Raw genomic sequence first — 21,190 nt, forward strand, 5'->3', positions numbered from 1 at the left:
GACACTGTATCCGGAGCAAATACTCGCTTAGATAACCGGGCGCGCAGGGCCAAAACCGCGCTAACCACAAAACAACCGGTATCGATGGAATTTCGCATCTGGACGCGTCTAAAGCCGGTCGCTCGTCATCATCTCACCACTTGTCGGGGACTTGTTGTGCAATCACATCGGAGCACGAAAGCACACGGAGAGAAGAGTAGCACTTTGTCGCTCTGTACGGTACGTACAGCCGCCGGGATGGTCCGGTAAACAGAAAAAAAACACCAGAACCACAACCTGTGGCTTGGCTTGGTGGCACCGATATAGGTACAATTTTTATCTTCACCTGGTAGTTGCTTGATAACGGACCACGCAGTGGTGTCAATGAAGCTGCTGCTGCTTCTTGATAAGAATTTCTCTTACTCTAGGCCGCAGATGCAATAAAAAGGCTTCAGGAAGGTTCAACCGGTACGATAAGAACGCAAAATACATCTAGTAGGCGAATTTTATGTTTTATGGTGTTAATGTCAATACCAAGATCTATTAAGGAGAACAGGTCGATGCAAAGCCCGTTGCTAGGTTGCCATTTTCAGGTCGCTTTTGACAGTTTCATGAAAAAGTGTTTACAAACAAACGGCCAATAGTTAACGCGGAAAAGTGGACGATTTTACTATTAGGAAGATTATATTGGTTAAATTTCTTGCGGTCAATCACTTCTGGAGAATAAAGGAGAAGTAATTGCAGTCTACTCTGTGTTCAGAAACGTTGATAACCTTTTTCATTGTTTGCCATTCCGTGACCACAAACCACTACCGTTTGCAACGGTCCTGCTGGAAAAACGAAAAGTTCAACATGTTCGAACTGGGTAAAAGAAGTCCTAGTTACTTTCAATTAAACACTGAGAATAAAATGGAACATCCAATCGACACACACTGGTACAATATGTATACCGTCCTTTTCTTATAACCCGGCGACGAATGATAAATTAGATCCTTGGATTGAATCAGCCACGTAATATTCTAATTAGATGCTAATTCTTATAATATTCTAAAAGGTAATGAGTGCAAAATGCTGAACAAAAATCTCATTAACTCCATAGCAACGTCCATCGCTAAACATAAACAATGTTCACTTTAACTGTCAAAATTTTCCCATGGCTTTCTGTCATTTTACTCTAAACGCTTCGACCTGTTCTCTTTCAAGGACCTTGGTCAATACAGTGCACTTGCTGGAGCGAGATCTTCTTGGTGTTGGAGACTGTTGGCGATGATGTCACCTGTTACATACACAGATGCATTAAACGGTACAATTAGTGGGTAATAAATAGCAGTATATCGGTCTTGAGAAGCTCAGTTGCAATTTGTTTCAAATTTGTTCATTTAGTCTGGTTACAGGGCTTTTCAAACTGATTCGGTTAACTCCAGGGAGCGCTCAAGAGGATTTTAATTATAATATACAACGCAGTTACCAGTCTCTTCAATCTCAGGGGGGACATCAAGAAAAACTGCTCCAGTTACTGGAACTCATCACAAGCATATCCACCTCTCAAAATTGGCCCAGACCCTACACGGATCCTGGAACTGATCCCAAACCTATCATGTTTCTAGAACAGATCTTGACCCCATGCAGGTGCTGAAACTGAGATTGAGCCCATAAAGATCCTGGATTCGATGCTGAACTCTTACCGGTCCTGAAACCGTCAACGAACCCATACAGAACATATCCTGGCCCCATTCTGATCCAGGAACTGATCTTGGACACATACAGGTCCAGGAACATAAAAAATGGATTTGATCCCCGATCCATATCAGTTCCTGTATCTGATACTGAACCCGTACCGGTCGGTGTTCCCGATGCCATGATGTTCCTGTAACTAATATTGAACTTATTCTGATTCTAGAACTGTACCCAGCCTTGCCTCTGACAAGGAAGGAACCAGCTCCGAAGTTCCAGCTCCGAAACCGATCTAATACCTGCTCCAAACCATAAACCATTCACAGCGATTTTTTTTAAAGTTCCACATCAAAATTTTGTCATCCAAGCCAGGAAGAAAACAAATGTAATACGCGTTACTCCTAACCATAATTACATTGCTAATTTGGTTCACGATCACGATCGGCTTACAGGTATTTTAAAGGGTTCTGATAGTTTTGGGACTCTCTTGCTTCACTTTTTTGCACTGGAAGTAATAATTTTGGCGCGCTGATAATAAAGCCATCCCTTAATTGGGTTTTGTGACACGGGAACTGGATTCTAAGGTACCCTTATTGGAGACGCTAAAACGGAATGCAATTGGAATTCTATCGCGCTTTTCTGATGGAACTTATGCGATTGTCGTAGATCACTGTGAGACACCATTGACTCAATGTAAAAGTGGCGAGGGTCGTAAATTGCTTAATATAAATTAGAGAAACTAAGCGTTTCTTTTTGGGAAGATACTGGACCGAAAGCAGCAGCGTTCTATCTGCAGGACCTCACACCCTCAAAGGCAGGGAGTAAGCGTGAATGTATCGAACCATGTATGAACCGATCGTTAGATACGCAGGAACTACTATCATATTATGAGTTTTAGAGTGCATAGAATGCCACATAAAAGGAAGCATAAAATACGATAGATAATTTAACGCCAAAAATAAGCTTTCTCAATTTAAATCTCCATTACCCCAAAGGAGTATGATGTCTGTAGAGTCAGTAGATTAGATATTGTTCGATTTGCATAGCCCCACGCACCGTCCGTCGGCAGACTTTCTTTAACTTCTCACTGGATCGATAATGTTGCCGATCTCTTCCCCCCTAACAAATCCTCGACCATCGCAACAGATGGGTAAAATCCCACCATAAGCACCAAACAGGCAAAACTTTCGGTTAACTATTACCATCCATACACACACACACACGCACGAGGTGCAACACTTTTCCTTTTGTTTTCTACCACATTAACCATTGTTTCCCGCTGTGCCGCCATTCGTTTTGCTTCCCCTCCTTCGCTGCTTGGCCAGTGGCGGAAGCAACGGCGGCAACGGTGCATATGTAGCCGGTGCTTTTTGGAGGTCATGTACCGAAGGAATGCGCTACCGAGAGGAAAGCAATGGTTATCGCGGGGTGCATGTGCGTGATTGAATTTGAATCGCCAGCAAAACCGGCAGCAGCATAGAAAGCAACCCTCCACTCGCGATGGGAAGTCGGAGGCCATCGAACGGCAGCACCGCTGCGGGTGCGTTCGTTCAGGCCATCAGTGTCATGACGCATGGATTATGCGAAAGAAGGGGAACCGAACGAAGCACGTGTATATTGGTACGCACGGCGTAGCCCACACCCTCCATCCCCTCTCCTCATGGTCACGGGCGTAGTGGTGTGTTTCACCACTTTCCTTACCAATAAAACCGTAATCAACAAAACGGTTTTATCTTTGCATCCAAATCGATCGTTGGTGGGCAACGATTGTGAGGAGGACACGGGTAAGAAAACCACCCACCAGGCAGGCGGGGCGGGTCCATTTCCGACAGCACAACAAGGACCTGGTACGGGAGCTCAAAGGAAAAGAATAACTCCAAATCGGTAACCGGAGCCGGGCTTCGTAAAAGCCCACCATCATCGAGCCATTGCTTTCTTCACCTTCGCGCCCGTCTCTTTCGGCTGTTTCTGTCGCTGTTTCTGACATTCGCTTTCACGCTACTTCCGGCGCCCCGGCTCCGGCCATCTTCGTTCTTGAGCAACCACGAGGCAAGTGTGTGCGTGTGCCATTAGAAGGGAAGATAAATGGACAACCGCAACGAATCGGAACGCTGCTCGGGAGGCCTCGCTCTTACGACGGGGCCCCGTGTTTGCGTAATCCATTGGTGACGACGGTGTCCTATTCTATTTATAGCCCCATATCCGGCCTCTCTCTCTCTCCCGACCGAAACCGGAAACGCGGTTTGCGTACGCACCATGCTGCTAATGGAGAAAGGTGAACAGATTCGTTAGATATGCCCGTTTTGTTTACGTCCCACACAGGAAAGGATTCAACTTGCTGGGCTGGTGGGAAAGCTTCCTGCCAGGGGAAAAGCTCTCCGGCTACAAAAGGACATGGGGATAAAGAGGAAAACTACCTGCAATTTCTTGTTGTTTACTGCCAAAACCACCCAGCTAGTGAAACATTTGCACCGTTTTACTTTTGACACTCACAATATTTACATTCCGATGCAATCGTATACACACACACACGCGCACGCACACACAAGAACCGGCAAGGACGATTTCCCACGACGCGAAGCTTCGATGCATCGTTTCCGGCGACGCTTTTGCAAGTTTTCCACGGCCTACCACCACCTGTTTCGCACGACGCACCAAGCACAAAGCTTTCGAATGTCAACAAAGGCCGCGGAAGCTTCTTCGAACGCAAAACGAACGATCATTTTAAAAACTACTAAATACTAACTAAAACTGTTTTATTTTTAATTGTAATTACCAAAAGACACAAAGCGGCCACATTTTTCACACGAGGCTCTTCTTTCGGTGTTTGTTTTTGAAAAATCAAGAAAATTTCCAACGCTCAAGATAATCTTGCAGTTGCCAGAACCCGTTCTTGCAGTTCAGCTGTCAAACCGCAGAACAGCTGTCAAATGCGGCTGTCGCACATTTCTTCCTTCTCTCTTTCTTTCGCCGCCATTTGTCAATCGTTGTTGTCGGTCCAGAAATCCTCTGACTAAAAGTGAGTTTTTTACCCTTTAAAATTGCTGAAAATAGCGAAAATTGTGCCGAAATCGCTTGCTAACGCCTTTTCTCTTCCGTAGCAATCCAAAATGGAGAACGATGCTGGAGAGTTTGTTGATCTGTACTGCCCCCGCAAGTGGTAAGTTTCGCATGCACGGGCGAATGGGGCCCCTGTGTGCTCGCTACAGATGGTGCACACACGCACACACCCATCGTAAACACGTGTCGGGAACAGGGATCAGCCAAGGATAGCAAAGATCCCGTTCGTTACATCCTTTTCTGAAGCACTTTGCCTGAAAAACCGAATAAAATCCGTGTTTAGTGGGGTGTGATTGCCGTGTGATCCATCATCCAGCAGTGAGCCCGGATTTTGTTTACGTGCCTAACCTCACTTTTCGTTCTCTGATCGTGTTGCGATTCTGCAGCTCTTCGAGCAACCGCATCATCCACGCCAAGGATCATGCCTCCATCCAGATCAACATCGTCGACGTAGACCCGGAGACTGGCCGCATGCTGGACACGTCCAAGGTGTACGCCATCTGCGGTGAGATCCGCCGTATGGGCGAATCGGACGATTGCATCGTTCGTCTGGCCAAGAAGGACGGTATCCTGTCCAAGTAAGTTTATATCCCTTTTTGGCCTTTCTATTTTGGAAATTCTGGATTAGTACTAATTATGTTAATTTGTTCTCTCTTACAGGAACTATTAAAATACATAATATGTTGTATTTGGTGGGGCATGTGAATAAAATTCCGTAAAAATCTTAAATCTGTGGTATGTGTGAAATAATTTCATTTCGTTTCTGGTGCGATGACAAATGCTGTACAACTTAGATGAGTTATTTGTGATTTTTTAGACGAGCTTTATCTTTCCTACGAATAAGGAATGATCTTCGCATGCAAAACGGTTGATTGTTTATTGTATAAAGTTTTCGAGCATCGCTGCTTCATTCGTCTCTCCGTGCACAGCTGTTTTGATAAAAAAAACGGTCAGCTGCTAACAAACGCTTCTTCACACCAAAATCTCTATAAACGACTTCTCTTTAACAAATAACTTGATTTTCCATTGCTGGATGCTGATTGTTTATCGAACTTTCAAACCTTTAATGACGAACATCACGATCGTAAGAGATGGTTAAGTACCTAAATCTATCATTTTAAAATGAAAATTACTGCTGTCATTTTAACTCTCGTCCTGGGTATTGATTGAGTTGATTGAATGTTCATTAGAGATTAATTTTGTTTTATTGTATGAGAAACAATGGTGAACATATATTGCTTATTTCACACCTTATCAGAGTCTCTCTTGTGCTATTTCCTTTCGAGTCCTCTGGCTTCTAAATAATAAAAAAAAAAACAACAACATAACCCTCATGGTCCTCAATCGATCATATTGCCCGTTATTGTTAACGGTCACTTAATAAATGATTTCAAATTAAATAACAATTAATTCAACGGATTGGTTAATAAATATTTTTAATGTTTAGAATAAACAACCAAACTTACAGATGTACCCAATATGTTCTCTACCAGAATGACATGTATACATCAAAATTGCGCCCGTAATTGCATATGTGTACGTGACATGACCCTAATGGGATGTGCATTAGATAAACAAACCATTAAGCAATTTACGATTAATTATTGCTGGCCCCAAATTACTCTTCCTATCATAACTATCCCTTAAAACTCCCAAATATTGCACAATTTCTACGATTTTCCCGCTTTTCTCACGCTCCCAAAAGCAGCGCATAGAACAAATTGTTGATCAACACACGGCTGCAATTGACAAAGAATGACAGCGCGCACACACACACCAACACAACCGTACCGCGTATCCGCAAACAAATTAACCCTTAAAGATGCATCGTTAGAAGTGCAATGCAAGGGCGCCCTGGATGTGTATGGTTTTTTTTATGTGTGCCTATTTTCTCACACACGTTCTATGTGTTGATGTGCGTGCACGTTCCGTCCTGTGTGTGCGTGCCATCGTAGGTCGCGTAATAATGATCTGTACCGAGATGCGAATAGCAAAAGTAGGCAGGTACGCATGAAAGGCAATTGACGTCGCGTCGTTCTCTCCGCGAGCTTTGTGTGTAGAGGCGAGAAGCAAACGATTGCACGCTTTCGAGAGGAAAAAAAACCAAAAAAAAAACAATAAAAAATTAAAACACGCTAATGTGTGCGCGCGCGAACAGTCGACGAGGAACCGGTTGTGTGAATGTGCATAAATAAGTAAATGTTTTTCGGGACAGGAAATTGTAAACCATCATGGAACCATCGTCGTCGGTAATTGTGCTCGATTCGGACTCGGATGATGGGGTGAGTTATCTTTGTCCACTTTAATTTGTTTTTAACCCTACGACCGCCGCCAGGCTACAGTGGATTACAGTGGGCGCGAAATTGCAGCGGACGAGCAAGCAGCAGCAGAAAAGAAAGCGAGATCAAACTTTTAGCGCGCCTACTGTCTACTGTCGCTTTTTTTGCTGTTTGCTGTGTGTGTTGCCCATTCCCGAATTGACAGCCCGCCCGTGCAGGCGCGCATACAGATAAACACAAGCATAATTAACAATGGGGGGGTTTGTTGTTTGGTTCGTTTCGTTTTGCCATTTTAGGTGATTATGGAAAGCCCGGCCAATGTGAAGAAGCGCAAAGCCGCCCAACTATCGCCCGCGGGCACAGGGAACGCTGCCTCCGCCATTGGCAATACTAAACCGAACGGTGTAAACAGTGCATCAGCCGGTGGTGCTTCCAACACTGCAGCAGCAGCAGGCGGCGGCGGTGCAGCACAACAGGAACCACAGCGGAAGCGCATCAAACCGATCACGATCGCGTCGAACCTGCAGGCGGAAAGGCGGTGGTCAAACGATAAAACACCTCCCCACAACAACAACAACAGTGCCGGCGGGCCCATTATCGTGCGGAGTGAAAACTTCGCGCCAATCACCTACTCGGACGATTGGGAGCAGGAAATTAAGCAGTACCAGCAAAAGCTCGCCGTCGGTGGTGGTGGTGGTGACGATGACGGTGATGGTGGCAAACGGCGGGAGCGTTCCGGCTCGGTGCAGGGGTCAACACCGGCCAGCTCCCGCAGCAGCACGGCGAACGACGATACGACGGAGCTAAACACTACCGGCGGCAGCACCACCACCGGTGGTCGGAGTGAGAAAAGATCTTCCGCCCAAGGGAAGAAACCGACGGTGGAGAAGAAGAACCCGATCGGCAAAGAGTTCCAGGAGCTGCTCGATGCGTGCCGCAAGGCGGACAGCTCGAAGGACATGGAAACGCTGATCGAGCGCAAGCTGATCCGGTACTACGAGATCGTGCACCCGGACTACATCGGCTCGAAAAGCTTCAAAAAGGCGGTTACGAAGGTGACGGCCGAGGTGCGGGCCACACCGAATCTCGTCTTTCTCAAGCTGGCGAACATTGTGGAGGAGCTGAATGCGCGGCGGAAATCGCGCTCCGTGGCTACGGCCGACGAAAAAGACAATCCCGCTGCAGCAGGCGTCACCGTCACGAGGGCTACAAGTCCAACCACCACTGATGGAGTGGCGAACAACAGTGCCGACAGTGGCAGCAATAACACCACCACCAGCAAAAAGGATCGACAGATCACGCGCCTCAACCGGACGCTCTACGTGCTGATGAAGCGCATCCAGCAGATGGAGGAGGCGGAGGTGGACTTCAATCACGAAACCAACTCCACCTACGTGATGGCGGAGCGGTACAAGAAGCGCGCGTTCGAGGTGTACGAGAAGCTGTGCGACATCACGGGGGAGAGCAAGAACGCGCACCGGCTGGTGCGGAAACCGATCTGCTTTCAGGGCACGCAGTACGGGGAGTTTAATCGCACGCTGTCGCAGTTCGTCAATCGGACGAACACGTTCCCGAACTTTCGCGATGTGCTGAAGTGTTTGCAGCACTGCAACATTAAGCACGCGTATGGGCTGGGGGTGGAGCGGATGAACCGGATCGCGCAGGATGCGTTCATCAAGGTGGGAAAGCAGCTGCAGAAGCGGCGAAAGACGGACCTGTACGAGACGGTGATGTACCATACGGGGGAGGAGAAGGATCCGGCCACGGTCGATCCGAAGCTGCGGGAAAAGCTGGAGGAGAACGGGAAGCACTACAGCAAGGTGAACAAAATCATTGATAAGTGAGTATCAAGGCCTCTTTTCGTATGTGGTTTAATAAGCGTTAATGTTCAAACTGAAACCTATAATCACGTTGTTTGCGTTCATGCAGTGCAGCAAAATGTCATGAGCATCACGAGATTGTTCTCCAACGAACGTAAGAAACGTATCCGTGGTAGCTTGAAGCTCACGGCTAATATTCAATGAAAGTGCGTCATGACATGCCAAAAAAAACGACATGTGAGTGCTTGAGTCAAACGTGAAACTCTGACTGACAAGCTGAGCGCAGCTCACGTACCCTACCGAGATGATCACTGGTAAGACAAGTGGTCTTGGTCATTCACTTGGTCACGACATTTTCTGTCGGTGATAAACACGACATTCTTGGAATATAGTTGGCGTGTGGTCTCATGCAACAACATGAGCATTCTTTCTCACTCTGTCTGCTTTGATTGTCAGTCATATCAAACAGAAAGAGAAAAAGAACTCATTTTGTTTCTTGGAACCACACGTAAGCACCGCATATCTCCTATGACTATCGTGATGATCACCGATACAAAATGTCACGACCAAGTGACTGACCAAGAGTTGGTTGCACAAAAGGTCACCAAGCAAGTGATGGTCGCACCAACTGTTTGAGTCTCACCTCTGATCATCACAGTAGAGCTCGTGACGCTGGCATGGATTTTGTTTCAACAACAATTTGTCATAATCATGACAGTGACATTTTGCAGAACTGATCACTGTACAACAAAAATAGTCATGACATAGTGACTGACCAAGCGATGGTTGCAAAAACGTCACGAAGCATTTGATTGGTCGTTTGAGACCAATCGTTTTGCGTATCACCTCTGATTATCACAATTGAGTACGTGACGCTGACATGGATTTTGTTTCAGCCAGATTTTTTTAACGACATTGACAGTGACAATTTTGCAACACTGCGGTCATGTTCCTTTATCGCTATAAATGCTCTATACAGGGTTTCTCTGAGGACAAAATCTCCCAAACAATGTAATAATTACGATTTATTCTTCTCCCCCACCCAAAGATATGCCGAAAAGGAACTTACCAATAAGGAGGAAGAGCACGAAAAGAAGCACAAAGCGGACAAGGAAAGTAGCAGCAGCTCCGCCACCACCTCCGCCACCACCACCACCACTACTACTACTAATACCAGCCAAAGTTCCGTACCGATGCCATCCAGCAGTAGCAGCAATAAACGGAGTGCTACTACGGACACAAGCCGCCAGCCTGTGGCCGCCACCAACAGTAAAGACACCGTTGCGAATGGAGAAACGGAAACCACCACACTACACGATACCGAAGACGAGGAAGATGATGATGATGATGACGAGGATGAGGATGACGACGAGGAAGATGAGGAAGACGATGATGAGGACGAATTTGAATCCACCACGAAGGAGAACGTCCGACCGGACACGTTCGAGGATGTGGTCATTTCCGATGACGATGAGTTAATAGTGCTAGATTCGTAGCATTTGCCAAACGTCATCACCAACACCACCACCACCACAAAGCTGAGCGTGTAAATAGGGTTTATCATATTTCGCCTGATCTCGTGTTGTGCGATCGTTAAGCAGCAGCAGCAGCGGTCCGAAAAGAAGGCTCTAGGCCTCTAGGGTCTAAGGCTACGAACCGAAGTCGGAATGTTGTAAAAATAATTGTTAACAGGTGCAATTTTTTCAAACCTTTTCCTCTCACTTTCACAATTTCTCTTTAGTTTTGCTTTCCACAAACAAAACCTCCTTTCAACACTTTACTTTCTTCTTAAAATTAACATAGACTGTAAAGGGAGATAAAGAGACGACGGTGTCTAGTCTAGATTTCAAATTCCACGCGAAAGGAGCACGACCGGGCCCTTCCTTCTATGAATAGAAGCCCCCGCGAAAGAGCCCCTATTTAATTTCCCCCCTTTTCTTTCTGTGTAAAATTTTGACCATGTACTACTAGCTGCAGCATAATCGGAAGCGATCCACCATAATTATGCTGCTTCTCTTCTTTAATTCGGACAGATATTTGTCAAGCGACTGAAATACCGAAAGCTTTTCCAACAAACAAATCACACGAAAGGGAAAATGTGTGTAGTAGAGGAAATAATCCAGCCCGAATCAATGGATTGGTATGGGAGGTTTCCTGGTTGAGAAGAGCGAGAGAGAGAGAGAGAGAGAGAGAGAGAGAGAGAGAGAGAGAGAGAGAGAGAGAGAGAGAGAGAGAGAGAGAGAGAGAGAGTCATTCTGTGAAAATGAAATGAAAGAAAAGAGTCTAAAGACAACAACAACACACAACAAAAACATCGGAATAAAAATTCATGTGACGAAACGTATTTTTCCACTTTAACATACACGAAAGTCGGTGTAAATCACTCGCCGAAAAGAAATTCCAGTATGCTGCGTGCTTTGAATTCATTGGACGTATCAACGGTGTGAGTATTGCAATTTAAATTTTATTCAAAAAAACGATCGTGTTAACACATTATTAACCCCCCTCTCCTCTAACTCTTCTCTCCAGTCGCCGCCACACCGGCCAAGATAGCGGCCGTGATCGTGTAGTCAGCGGAGGCAAGCTTTTCCACTATATCGAAGTGATCGAGCCCGGGCAGCACGCTCAGATCGCACCGCATCCCGTACGATCGCAACAGTTCACTCATCTTAACGGCCATCTCACGAAACACATCACTATCATGCTCGGCAACGTACACGTGAAACCGTAGCGCTCCACCCTGTTGCTGCTCGACAATTGGCCGCAGATGCTCGTAGCTAGCGTACAGCGGGGATAGCGATTTCGCATTCGCATCATTGATACCAAGCAGATTGTCCTTGTTCACACTCTTCGTGTAGCGTAGCTCCTGCACATTGTAAACGCCCGAGATGAGATACACATCCTTGAGCAGGGCAAGCTCCTCGCCAACCGCATCCATGAACGGGCGGTCCAGCATGCTAGCGATCAGGTGAGCACCAGCCGAATGGCCCGCGATCGAGATGTGTCTGGAGATGCGTGTGGAGAGAGAAAAACGGTTGTTAAATGAATTTAAAAAAGGGAGGCTACAACCTATCTTACCGGACACCATTTTCGGTGGCATAGTTCAGCACAAACTCTCCGGCCGCCTTCATCTGCCGTACCAGCTCCTCCAGCGTTACCTCCGGGCACAGCTCGTAGCCCACGATCATCACCCGCACGCCACGGTCGACGAGCGGCTTCGCCGGATAGGCGGACGTTTCCTTCTCCAGCATCTGCCAGTAGCCACCGTGCACGTACACAAACAGCGGTGCATCCGGGGGCAGATTTTCACCGTAAATGTCGACCTTGTCCCGATCGCCACTGCCGTACGGGACGTCCAGCAGCGTTTCCAGCTGCTCCCTGTTCTTGTCGCTTTCTGTAACGAAAAGCGTGTTGATTTAGCGTGTGATTGTGCACGACGACATGTAGGAATAATCTCGAATAACACGAGGATGACAAAAAAACAACAACCACTAACCACTTTTTACAAACTTCACATGATAGTCGATCACTTCGGCGGGCGTTGGAAAGCGAACGCTCCACGCCGATGGGGAGTACTGCTTTTCCCACGTGATCAGCGTACTCTCCGAAGGTGGACCGTCTTGCTCCATAATGTCCTGGCAGGTTAACGGTGTCTTTCCGCCGCGAAACTGTACGTAGCGGGATAGCTTCCCCAGCCAGCGGGTCACTTGTACGGGCGGTGTGGTGGTACTTGCTGCTGCTGCTGCTGCTACTACAACTGTCCCCGATCCCGACTGGTATTGATTAGCGGCGAGCGCAAAACACAACACGACTAATGCCACCCTACTGATGAGCGATCTGCAGCGACGGTGATGGTGAGTATAATGCGTTATCAGTCGGTCTTCTCCTCCAGCCCGTTCGATGCCGATTTGCTTAGCCATGTTTTTTCGGGCTCGGCGGTGGTGTTTGCTTTCGGCTTTGCTCTCGCTCCCTTTTCTTTTCCTTGCTTTTGCTTTTCGCCACTGTGACTGTATTATAAGCAGCACGCCCTCTCCCCCTCTTTTTTTGCTTCAGGTAGCTCCTCTCGTCGGGTTACGAACACGGGAACGGTCGGTAGACGGCGGGATCCTATTACGGTGCCCGCTTGGGCAGTGATGACTAAGCGTGCAGGCGACGAATGAAAACGGGGAAATATAGAGGGAAGGAAACCTTACGTGCCCTTTCTCAGGCCGGCCGATCTTACCGGTGCGTTGACGGATACGAAACTGAAACCAATCGCTGTTCGAGAGGGTGTAGCAAACCGTCCGACGGTTGACTGTTGAGTTTTGTGGATAGGTAAAAATCACGCTAGTTATTAGTGTGTTATCAAACATGATAACACACTTGTTGGATTGTTTTATACTCCACTATACTACAATGTAATACCCTTTACAGCCCCCTGTCATGGTCCGTAGAGGAGAGTGCCGAATTCTCTCTTCCCTGTCACCCGTATTGCTCTGAACCTTCCTGAGGGGCACTCATTACTTTGTCCCCAAGGGCCGGGCAACCCCATCTTGTCGCATACAACAACACTATCCTATCTAAAGTTGCGCTAAGTTGCGCTGTTGAAACGATTGGCTATTTAAATGAGATACGATTTTCAAGTGGCAAGATGCGCGTGATTCGATTACTTCGGCCCTGGTTACCCACAGAGAGACATCGATCGAATGATGAATGTACGGTACTGCTATCACAACAGAATGTATAGGGCATGAAAGAGTTGAAAAGTACTTTTAAAATAATATTTTAATCATTAAACTTAAATGCTTAAGGGATAGATAAGACTCTTTGGTCATATTGCTATTTACGAGGCTTAAGAATCGTACCGACGACTCAACATTTAGCTGGGAAATCAGTGCCGAAAGCACGTGCATCTGATAAGCATTGTCGTGCAGATCTCGTACCCGCCAATTTGCTATCGCTCTCTCTCTCTCTCTCTCTCACACACACATTCAATCAGTTGCTTGGTTCTTTATCTCAATTTGAACAAAACCACGCAAGTGGTGATCATTTCATACAATTCTGACTTTTTTTTGTAATAAAAACAAGAGATAAAGACATATTTAAAAAAAATATTAATTTAAATAATTTAAAAAAATATTGATAAATCCAAACCATTATTAAACTATTCTTTTTTAAATAACGCAAAATTACAACAACATTTTTCCAATAAAAAATATTGCTAAATTTAATCATAAAAAAAAACAATCCAACATTTAAGGGATGAATGTAACATCACCCTTCTAATCATATGTTCGAGTGAATGTCACCAACACTACCCTACTTTGTTTACAGCCCTTCAACCAGCATAGCAATGCACCCTTGAAACAGTGAACAATTTCAAACCGGCTTGAACTGTCCCTAGCGGTGTGTTGAATCTCTCGCTCATGCTTGCTCTTGCTATAGAAACTTCCTCCCATTCAAGTAAGCTTGAAATTCCGACTCCGTTACTAAAAACGTGCCACTCACACATGCGTACGCGGTATACGCTGTCAAGTCCCGCTCTCTCCCTTTGCCAGCTGAAGCAAAATGAAATGAATGAAACAATGTGCCCCTTGGTGTCGTAATGCTTGGTGTCCCCACAGCGTGTTTTTCCATACACACACACACCCACTGGACAATGCGGAAGTGTGTGCCGTGATAAGGTGTAGTTCCATCGCATAAAATTGCCTGTTCATCGTGCGTTAATATCAGCAGCATCAGTTGACAACGCACAGCACACGGCGGGAGTGTGCCAGCCACAAAAACCCTGTACCGCAAGGAGAAGGTCATTTCATCACCATGGTGGTTAAGGGCAGTGGTGTGATGTTGGTGAAATCCTTGCTCGGGTCACTGTTTTCCCACGAAACGAGAGGAATCGTTCAGCGGACGGCCGTACGATACAGCCATCACCATCAGGCGCACGATCTGGTGGAGGAGCACGATCGGCAACATGACGTAAGTAGGCGCAAGCGAGCGCGTGCGAAGCGACCAAAGTCCAGTGGAAGCGGTCATAAATCATTCTCCTTCTTTTTCCCCACACTTCCAGGTGGAGGAGGTGCGCATTCCGGTGCCGTACGGGGAGATTGCCGGCAAGTGGTGGGGCCCACGGAACGTACGGCCGATCGTGTGCATTCACGGCTGGCAGGATAATGCGGGCACGTTCGATCGGCTGATCCCGCTGCTACCGAAGCACATGAGCTTCCTGGCGCTGGACCTTCCCGGCCATGGGCTGTCCTCCCGCATCCCGGACGGCATGATGTACCACACACTGGACAACACGCTCAGCCTGTTCCACGTGATGCGCGAGTACCGCTGGAAGAAGCTCTCGCTAATGGGCCACTCGATGGGTTCGATCATAAGCTTCCTGTTCACCTCAACCTTCCCCGATAAGGTCGACTTTTACATTGGCATCGATGCGCTCAAACCTCACATTGCCGATGCGGCCAAATTCCCGGGTCGGTTGGAAAAACGCCTGCCCCAGTCACTGCTGGCGGATGCGAGGAATCGGGAAAAGTCCGAACCACCGGCCTACCCGTACGAGGAGCTAATAGAACGGCTTCATCTTGGCACGAACAAATCGGTCACCCGTGAGGCGGCTCCGTTTCTGCTGTATCGTAACACGCGCAAATCAACGCTCCATCCCGACCGGTACTACTTTACGCGGGACAGTCGGCTAAAGTACGGGCTGGGGATGGGCTGGGATCAGGCGATCAATTTGGAGCTTGCCAAGCGGGTGGTGCAGCCGTACCTGTTCATCAAGGCGAAACACTCGCCGTACTACGAGGAGCGCAAGTACTTTGATGAGTTTGTGGAGCTGGTGAAGCGGAACAATCCACAGTTTGAGCTGGAGTTTGTGGACAGCACGCATCATCTGCATCTGACCGAGCCGGAAAAGGTGGTGCCGATTGTGGGACGGTTTCTCGGGAAGTACTGGAAGGAGGAGAGAGGATGAAATGGGTAGAGAGGTGAACGCGGGCAATGCGGGGTTAATTTATTGATTTAGAGAGTAACAAAAATAAACGATTGAAAGAATTAACTTTACTACCTCGACGGAATGTTTTACCTGGATAGACGTTTCATCATTGCAATAAATGCGAAAATTAATTGAGGATAAATCACAAAAGATTGAAAATGCCGTTTCTTTTACATCAAATTGCTCCTAAGCACGTGGTTTTGAACCATTGTAATGGGTTTCTGATAGAAAATTCCTATTGCAATACTAACTAAAACTAGTCTGATTGGAATGATTGTACATTCCAATTGGATGATTGTAACGCTTGGTGTATGACGTTAGACGATATTTTTCTAGTTATTTTTCAACGAAAACCGTGTAAAATGCACTCAACTTGATCGAAGGTTATTCTTGGTCAATAGTAAATGATTATTAAATTGTGTTTTTTCCTAAATCTTTTAAAAGCGCTTGATTTAAACAGAAAATCATAAGGAAAATGATCTAATTACAGTTCCCTACTGACCTACATACTCACCTAACCTAACTGCCCGGCAAGGGTTTATGTGTTTCCGTGCACCATTTACAGTTCAGTGCACACGCACTGAATTCTCTTCACGCACACACAAACACATGCATCGTAGAGCTCCACGGGTTTCACCCCATTATCAATCGTATCCAAACGCGCGGTGGCAGCAGACACACGAAAACCATCGTCGTACCTGTCGCTTTGGAGCACACCGCGCACGGTTATCATGGCATCCAAGCAGGCTAGAGCAGTTCAAACCAATCCTACCGCCTCGCAGCAAGACGATGAAGAGAGCCGTCGAGCCATCAGTAACGTGGAACATCATCCGCTGATTCGCTTTATCGAGCTGCAAGACAAACAGAACGGTGTAAAGACAATTTTGTGGCCTTAGAGAAGATTCCATTACAGCTTTACCAGCTTACCTTTTCTTTTTCTTTCTTTTCCTCTTTCACCAAGGTAACTGAAGTGCAAATTCCCGTCCCGTACGGCAGCATCGCTGGGAAGTGGTTTGGACCGAAAAATGTTCGCCCCATCCTGTGCCTGCACGGATGGCTCGATAACAGCGGTACGTTCGATCGGCTCATTCCCCTACTGCCGCCCGACGTAAGCTTCCTCGCGATCGATCTACCCGGCCATGGATATTCCTCCCGCATCCCGGACGGTATGTCCTACTTCCAGGTCGACTGTATCCCGCTCATCCTGCGCATTATGCGCGAGTACGGCTGGTCCAAGGTGTCCCTGATGGCACACTCCATGGGCGCAGTGATAATGTTCATCTTCGCCGCCCTGTTCCCGGACAAGGTCGATCTACTGATCGGGCTCGATGCGCTCAAGCCGCTCAGCTTCTATCCCGACCGCTTCCCGGAGCGTATGCACAAACAGGTGCTCAAGTTTATACAGGCCGATCTAAGGAATCAGGAAAAATCGGAACCACCTTCCTACACGTACGAAGAGATGATGGACCGGCTGTACGAAGGGACGGCCGCTTCGGTGTCGCGCGAAACCTGTCCCTACCTGCTGCAGCGTAACATAAAGCCATCGCGCAAATTTCCCGGCAAGTACTACTTCGATCGGGACAATCGTATGAAGTACAACGTCATTTCCGGCTGGTCGGACGATGTTAATGCGGAGCTGGGGAAGCGTATCACGGCACCGTTTCTGACGGTGAAAGCGATGGATTCACCGTACCCCGGCTCGAAGGAGGGTTTCGACCAAATGGTGGACATTTTGAAGAAAGCAAACCCCAAGTATGAGGTGGTGTACGTGCCCGGATCGCACCATGTACATCTGACCGAGCCGGAACATGTCGTACCGGTGGTGGTGGATTTCCTGCGACGATACTGGCAGAAGGAGATGGATGTGGTTAGCAAGCTTTAAAATGCGGGAGGCTAAAGGGTACAAAAACGGGGTATTAAGAAAACAGGGGTAAAATAACGGTGTACAGGGTTTAATGGCGGTTTAATTGTAGGCAAGTGAAATACAAGAGCTAATTAGTTCATGTTTTTAAATGCAAAAAAGAGAAAAAATGTGAGCACCTTTCCCTTTTCAACTGCTTAATCAACCTCCCCCTTCGATTGTCAGTGTGTGCGTGAGCGCATGAGGCGCGCATCTATGAGCCGTTCGCGTCATACGCCAAACTTCCCCGTGCGCTAAACATCACCCGTCTGCGTAATAACAGTGCAACTTGCGGCCATGAGTGCGCATAAATCTTTGCGCGATAAGATGTTGATAAAGGCGGCGAACGGCTTCGGCAATCCCGCTGCTTGAGAGCGTTAGTGCGTTTTACTCCGTGTATCGAATTGAGCAGTAATTTGTGACCACACGAACACCCACTCTGGTTCGCCTAATTGGGATTTTGAGAAATAATGGACACGCAATCGCTGGAAACTCTGGTCGAGCGGCATGATCGTGAACACGGCGTAAGTCTTGCCCTTTGCGCGCAACACCAAACAACACCTTTTCACGAGCTGTTTCTGTTTTCTTCTCACCCTTCCTGCTTAAAATGCTACAGGTACAGGAGGTGCGCATCCGCGTCCCGTTCGGTGAGCTGGCCGGTAAGTGGTGGGGCCCCCGGAACGTCCGCCCGGTCGTGTGCCTGCACGGCTGGCAGGACAATGCCGGCACGTTCGACACACTGATCCCGCTGCTGCCGTCCCACATGAGCTTCCTGGCGCTGGACCTACCCGGCCACGGGTACTCCTCCCGCATTCCGGACGGTATGTCCTACCAGCCGATGAACGTGTTCTATCTGCTCAACTTTGTGATGCAGGAGTACGGCTGGCGCAAAATTTCGCTCCTGAGCCACTCGATGGGTTCGGTGCTGCACTACGCGTACGCGGCCATCTTCCCGACCCGCGTCGACCTGCTCATCTCGCTCGATGCGCTCAAGTCGCCAATCTTTCGCCCCGCACAGCTCGTATCGATGATGGCGGAACTAACGCCCGAACTGCTGCGGGCAGATCTGCGCAATCAGGAACGGACGGAACCACCGTCCTACACGTACGCCGAAACGGTCGATCGGTTGTACGAGGGTGCGGTTAACTCAATCACCCGCGAAGCTTGTCCGTTTCTGCTGCAGCGCAATCTGCGCAAATCGGCCAAATTCCCCGACCGGTACTACTTTGCGAGGGACAGTCGGTTAAAGTACGGGACCGGGTTTTTGTGGTCGCAGGAGGTTAACAAACGGTTGGCGCAGAACCTGACGATGCCGTTTCTGTTTGTGAAGGCGACGGAATCACCGTACTGGGAGCGGAAGCAGTACTACGACGAGGTGATCGAGATACTGGAGCGCAATAATGCGCGGTTTGAGCTGCGGTATGTGGAGGGCACGCACCATGTGCATCTGTCCCATCCGGAGCGGGTGGCGCCGGTGGTGGCGGACTTTCTGAATCGCTACTGGCAAAGGGATGAGGAGATGGCGAGTAAGCTTTAGGACGGGAGTGTGTTTGGGGACTTTTTGGGGGGAGCTAATGTTATCTACGGTTTTTGGGGAATGTATTTTTGTGATAAATAAACAATTTCTATTAAAAAAATGATTTACCGCCATTTTGCTAAAAACGCCCCCCAAAAGAATTCTATTCGCCGTCAAACTAGTTATAGGCGTTTAAATTTGCATACGACACTTCTGTGTACGTTTTAGGCACGAGGCGAGGCATTAATCTCAAGGTCAGTCGGTCGGTCTACCCTCTGCGTTAAGGCAAACAACAGACGCCGTAGAGCTTCAAACCAATTTATGTAAGTGATCAATCCCCACTCCAAAAAGTGGCGTTGTTTCTCCACAAAGAAAGTTGGAACGAAAATCACCCCAATAATAAGATCTTCGTGACAGGTTTAAGGTAAAACAGAGTGGGGGGGGGGGGGGGGGGGGAGGATGGAAGGTTTATCTAATACGCGCGTGTAACTTAATCCCCAACCACTGCCAACTCACATAATCACAAAGAGTGAGCTACGCGATCGATCGGTTTTTTTCCACCACCACCACCACGAACACGTGGAGCAATGGTGGGGAGACTTCCGAAGATTCGTTGGAGTCCCAAAACTTTTCCGTTACACGTACCCGCTGCTCGGTCAACCGAGCTAGACCTTTAGTTTTGAGCTCTTCCGTATCTGTGTAGAGTGTGTGTGCCTCTGCCTCTCCCGGGTTAGTGTCACTCAACATGGCCGAGGCGAAGCGACGCATGGTACAGCAGAACAATCAGCTGCACGGAGTAAGTAAGGAGGAACACCCTAAAATGGGACACACAGAAATCATTACAAAAGTGTTCCCCTTTTCCGCAAAGGTGCAAGAGGAACGCATTGACCTACCCTTCGGTGCGCTGGTCGGCAAGTGGTGGGGACCGCGTGATCTTCGCCCGATCGTGTGCCTGCACGGCTGGATGGATAATGCCGGTTCGTTCGATCGCCTAATTCCGCTGCTACCAAAGCACATCAGCTTCCTGGCGATCGATATTCCTGGGCACGGTCGGTCCGCACACCTTCCGGCCGGTGTCGCCTATTACGCGCTGGACACACTGCGCCTGCTGCTCCATCTGATGCAACACTACGGCTGGGGGCGCATTTCGCTCATGAGCCACTCGATCGGTGCCGTGATGAGTTACGTGTTTGCGGGCGTATTTCCCGACCGGGTCGATCTGCTCGTGTCGTTCGATCTGCTCAAACCGTTCATACTCGATCCGGATATGGTGCTTTTTCTGCTGGCCGATTCGCTGCCCAAAACGCTCGATTTGGGTGCAGCCGAAGCAGGGCGCAGTGCCGAAGAGAAGCAGTTCCGCTACGACCAATACGTGGAGCATATGCATGCCGGGTTTCATGAGTCGATCAGTCGTGAAGCGTGCCACTTTCTGCTGTACCGTGCACTGGAACCGTCCGGCCAGCAGGCGGGGGGTTATCGCCGGCTAACGGATCGGCGCATTCGGCACAACCATGGGCTGGTGTGGTCGCACGATGTGAATTTGGAGATGGCGCGAAGAATTAAGGTACCGTTTCTGTACCTGAAGACGACGGAGACGCCACTGTTTGAGGATGCACGGTATCATCAGGAAACGATCGACGCACTGGTCGCGCACAATGGGCAGTTCGAGCAGGCGCTGGTGGAGGGTAAGCATCATGTGCATCTGTCCCATCCGGAGCGGGTGGCGCCGCGGGTGGCCGAGTTTCTGCTGAAACACTGGAACAGGGAAAGGTATTTAGTGTGCAAACTGTGAGGAGTGTTGTGTGTGGTGGTGGGGAGAGGTTCGATTAGTTTATCGTTTTATATGGGGAGCGGACTGAAAGGTAAACGTGTTTTAGTGCTTTCGAGCAATAGTGACCTTAAAATACATTTTAAAACCAATTTTTACTACTACGCACCCTATCCTTGGCTTCTGTTTCTTTTTTCGAATGTAACGATCGTTCGTCAAGT

The 21,190-nt window shown here is 48.1% G+C and overlaps 8 protein-coding genes across 15 annotated transcripts in view; 6 read left to right on the forward strand and 2 right to left on the reverse strand.

The window, feature by feature from the left end:
• The window catches only part of LOC120956783 (ankyrin repeat domain-containing protein 29), a 233,560-nt gene extending 229,204 nt beyond the window's left edge, over positions 1-4,356 (reverse strand). Inside the window, exon 1 of the mRNA XM_040378509.2 lies at positions 4,071-4,356. The gene's annotated coding sequence lies outside the window, so the exon portion shown is untranslated. The remainder of the gene's footprint in view (positions 1-4,070) is intronic.
• LOC120956616 (40S ribosomal protein S21) overlaps positions 1-5,442 on the forward strand; it is a 489,791-nt gene extending 484,349 nt beyond the window's left edge. For 5 of the 7 annotated variants that reach the window (XM_049610545.1, XM_049610546.1, XM_049610548.1 and 2 more), the window contains exons 2-4: positions 4,755-4,813; positions 5,100-5,291; positions 5,374-5,442. In XM_049610545.1, coding sequence (XP_049466502.1) covers positions 4,764-4,813; positions 5,100-5,291; positions 5,374-5,383 — 252 coding nt within the window. In that variant the 5' untranslated portion in view covers positions 4,755-4,763 and the 3' untranslated portion in view covers positions 5,384-5,442. Of the gene's footprint in view, positions 1-4,560; positions 4,673-4,754; positions 4,814-5,099; positions 5,296-5,373 lie in introns of those variants that run through there. The other 2 variants (XM_040378238.2, XM_040378239.2) reach the window with 2 other exon arrangements.
• A 1,115-nt stretch (positions 5,443-6,557) lies between these two features.
• Positions 6,558-11,156, forward strand: LOC120956614 (daxx-like protein). Its single transcript, XM_040378236.2, has 3 exons — positions 6,558-6,995; positions 7,289-8,832; positions 9,861-11,156. Exons 1-3 carry the CDS (start codon positions 6,945-6,947, stop codon positions 10,306-10,308), a joined length of 2,043 nt encoding a protein of 680 aa, XP_040234170.2. The 5' UTR covers positions 6,558-6,944; the 3' UTR covers positions 10,309-11,156.
• A 100-nt stretch (positions 11,157-11,256) lies between these two features.
• LOC120956615 (kynurenine formamidase) lies at positions 11,257-13,112 on the reverse strand. Of its 2 annotated transcripts, XM_040378237.2 has the most exons (4): positions 13,035-13,112; positions 12,309-12,949; positions 11,891-12,206; positions 11,257-11,817 (listed from the first exon to the last, which is right to left on the reverse strand). In XM_040378237.2, the coding sequence occupies exons 2-4, from the start codon at positions 12,730-12,732 to the stop codon at positions 11,325-11,327; spliced, it is 1,233 nt and encodes a 410-aa protein (XP_040234171.2). In that variant the 5' UTR covers positions 12,733-12,949; positions 13,035-13,112; the 3' UTR covers positions 11,257-11,324. The 2 variants fall into 2 exon arrangements, with proteins under 2 accessions (XP_040234171.2, XP_049466486.1); XM_049610529.1 differs by having other exon boundaries at positions 12,309-13,096.
• Positions 13,113-14,196: 1,084 nt separating this feature from the next.
• LOC120954936 (probable serine hydrolase) lies at positions 14,197-15,880 on the forward strand. Its single transcript, XM_040375295.2, has 2 exons — positions 14,197-14,767; positions 14,859-15,880. The coding sequence occupies exons 1-2, from the start codon at positions 14,612-14,614 to the stop codon at positions 15,762-15,764; spliced, it is 1,062 nt and encodes a 353-aa protein (XP_040231229.2). The 5' UTR covers positions 14,197-14,611; the 3' UTR covers positions 15,765-15,880.
• Positions 15,881-16,421: 541 nt separating this feature from the next.
• On the forward strand, positions 16,422-17,798 carry LOC120954935 (probable serine hydrolase). The gene is made up of 2 exons (XM_040375294.2): positions 16,422-16,657; positions 16,747-17,798. Exons 1-2 carry the CDS (start codon positions 16,517-16,519, stop codon positions 17,665-17,667), a joined length of 1,062 nt encoding a protein of 353 aa, XP_040231228.2. The 5' UTR covers positions 16,422-16,516; the 3' UTR covers positions 17,668-17,798.
• An 83-nt stretch (positions 17,799-17,881) lies between these two features.
• LOC120954937 (probable serine hydrolase) lies at positions 17,882-19,325 on the forward strand. The gene is made up of 2 exons (XM_040375296.2): positions 17,882-18,209; positions 18,302-19,325. The coding sequence occupies exons 1-2, from the start codon at positions 18,156-18,158 to the stop codon at positions 19,220-19,222; spliced, it is 975 nt and encodes a 324-aa protein (XP_040231230.2). The 5' UTR covers positions 17,882-18,155; the 3' UTR covers positions 19,223-19,325.
• A 336-nt stretch (positions 19,326-19,661) lies between these two features.
• LOC120954938 (probable serine hydrolase) lies at positions 19,662-21,114 on the forward strand. Its single transcript, XM_040375297.2, has 2 exons — positions 19,662-19,997; positions 20,070-21,114. Exons 1-2 carry the CDS (start codon positions 19,947-19,949, stop codon positions 20,991-20,993), a joined length of 975 nt encoding a protein of 324 aa, XP_040231231.2. The 5' UTR covers positions 19,662-19,946; the 3' UTR covers positions 20,994-21,114.
• The last annotated feature ends 76 nt before the right edge of the window (positions 21,115-21,190 follow it).

The sequence above is a fragment of the Anopheles coluzzii genome, chromosome 3 (assembly GCF_943734685.1).
Source record: "Anopheles coluzzii chromosome 3, AcolN3, whole genome shotgun sequence".
Lineage (NCBI taxonomy): Eukaryota > Metazoa > Arthropoda > Insecta > Diptera > Culicidae > Anopheles > Anopheles coluzzii.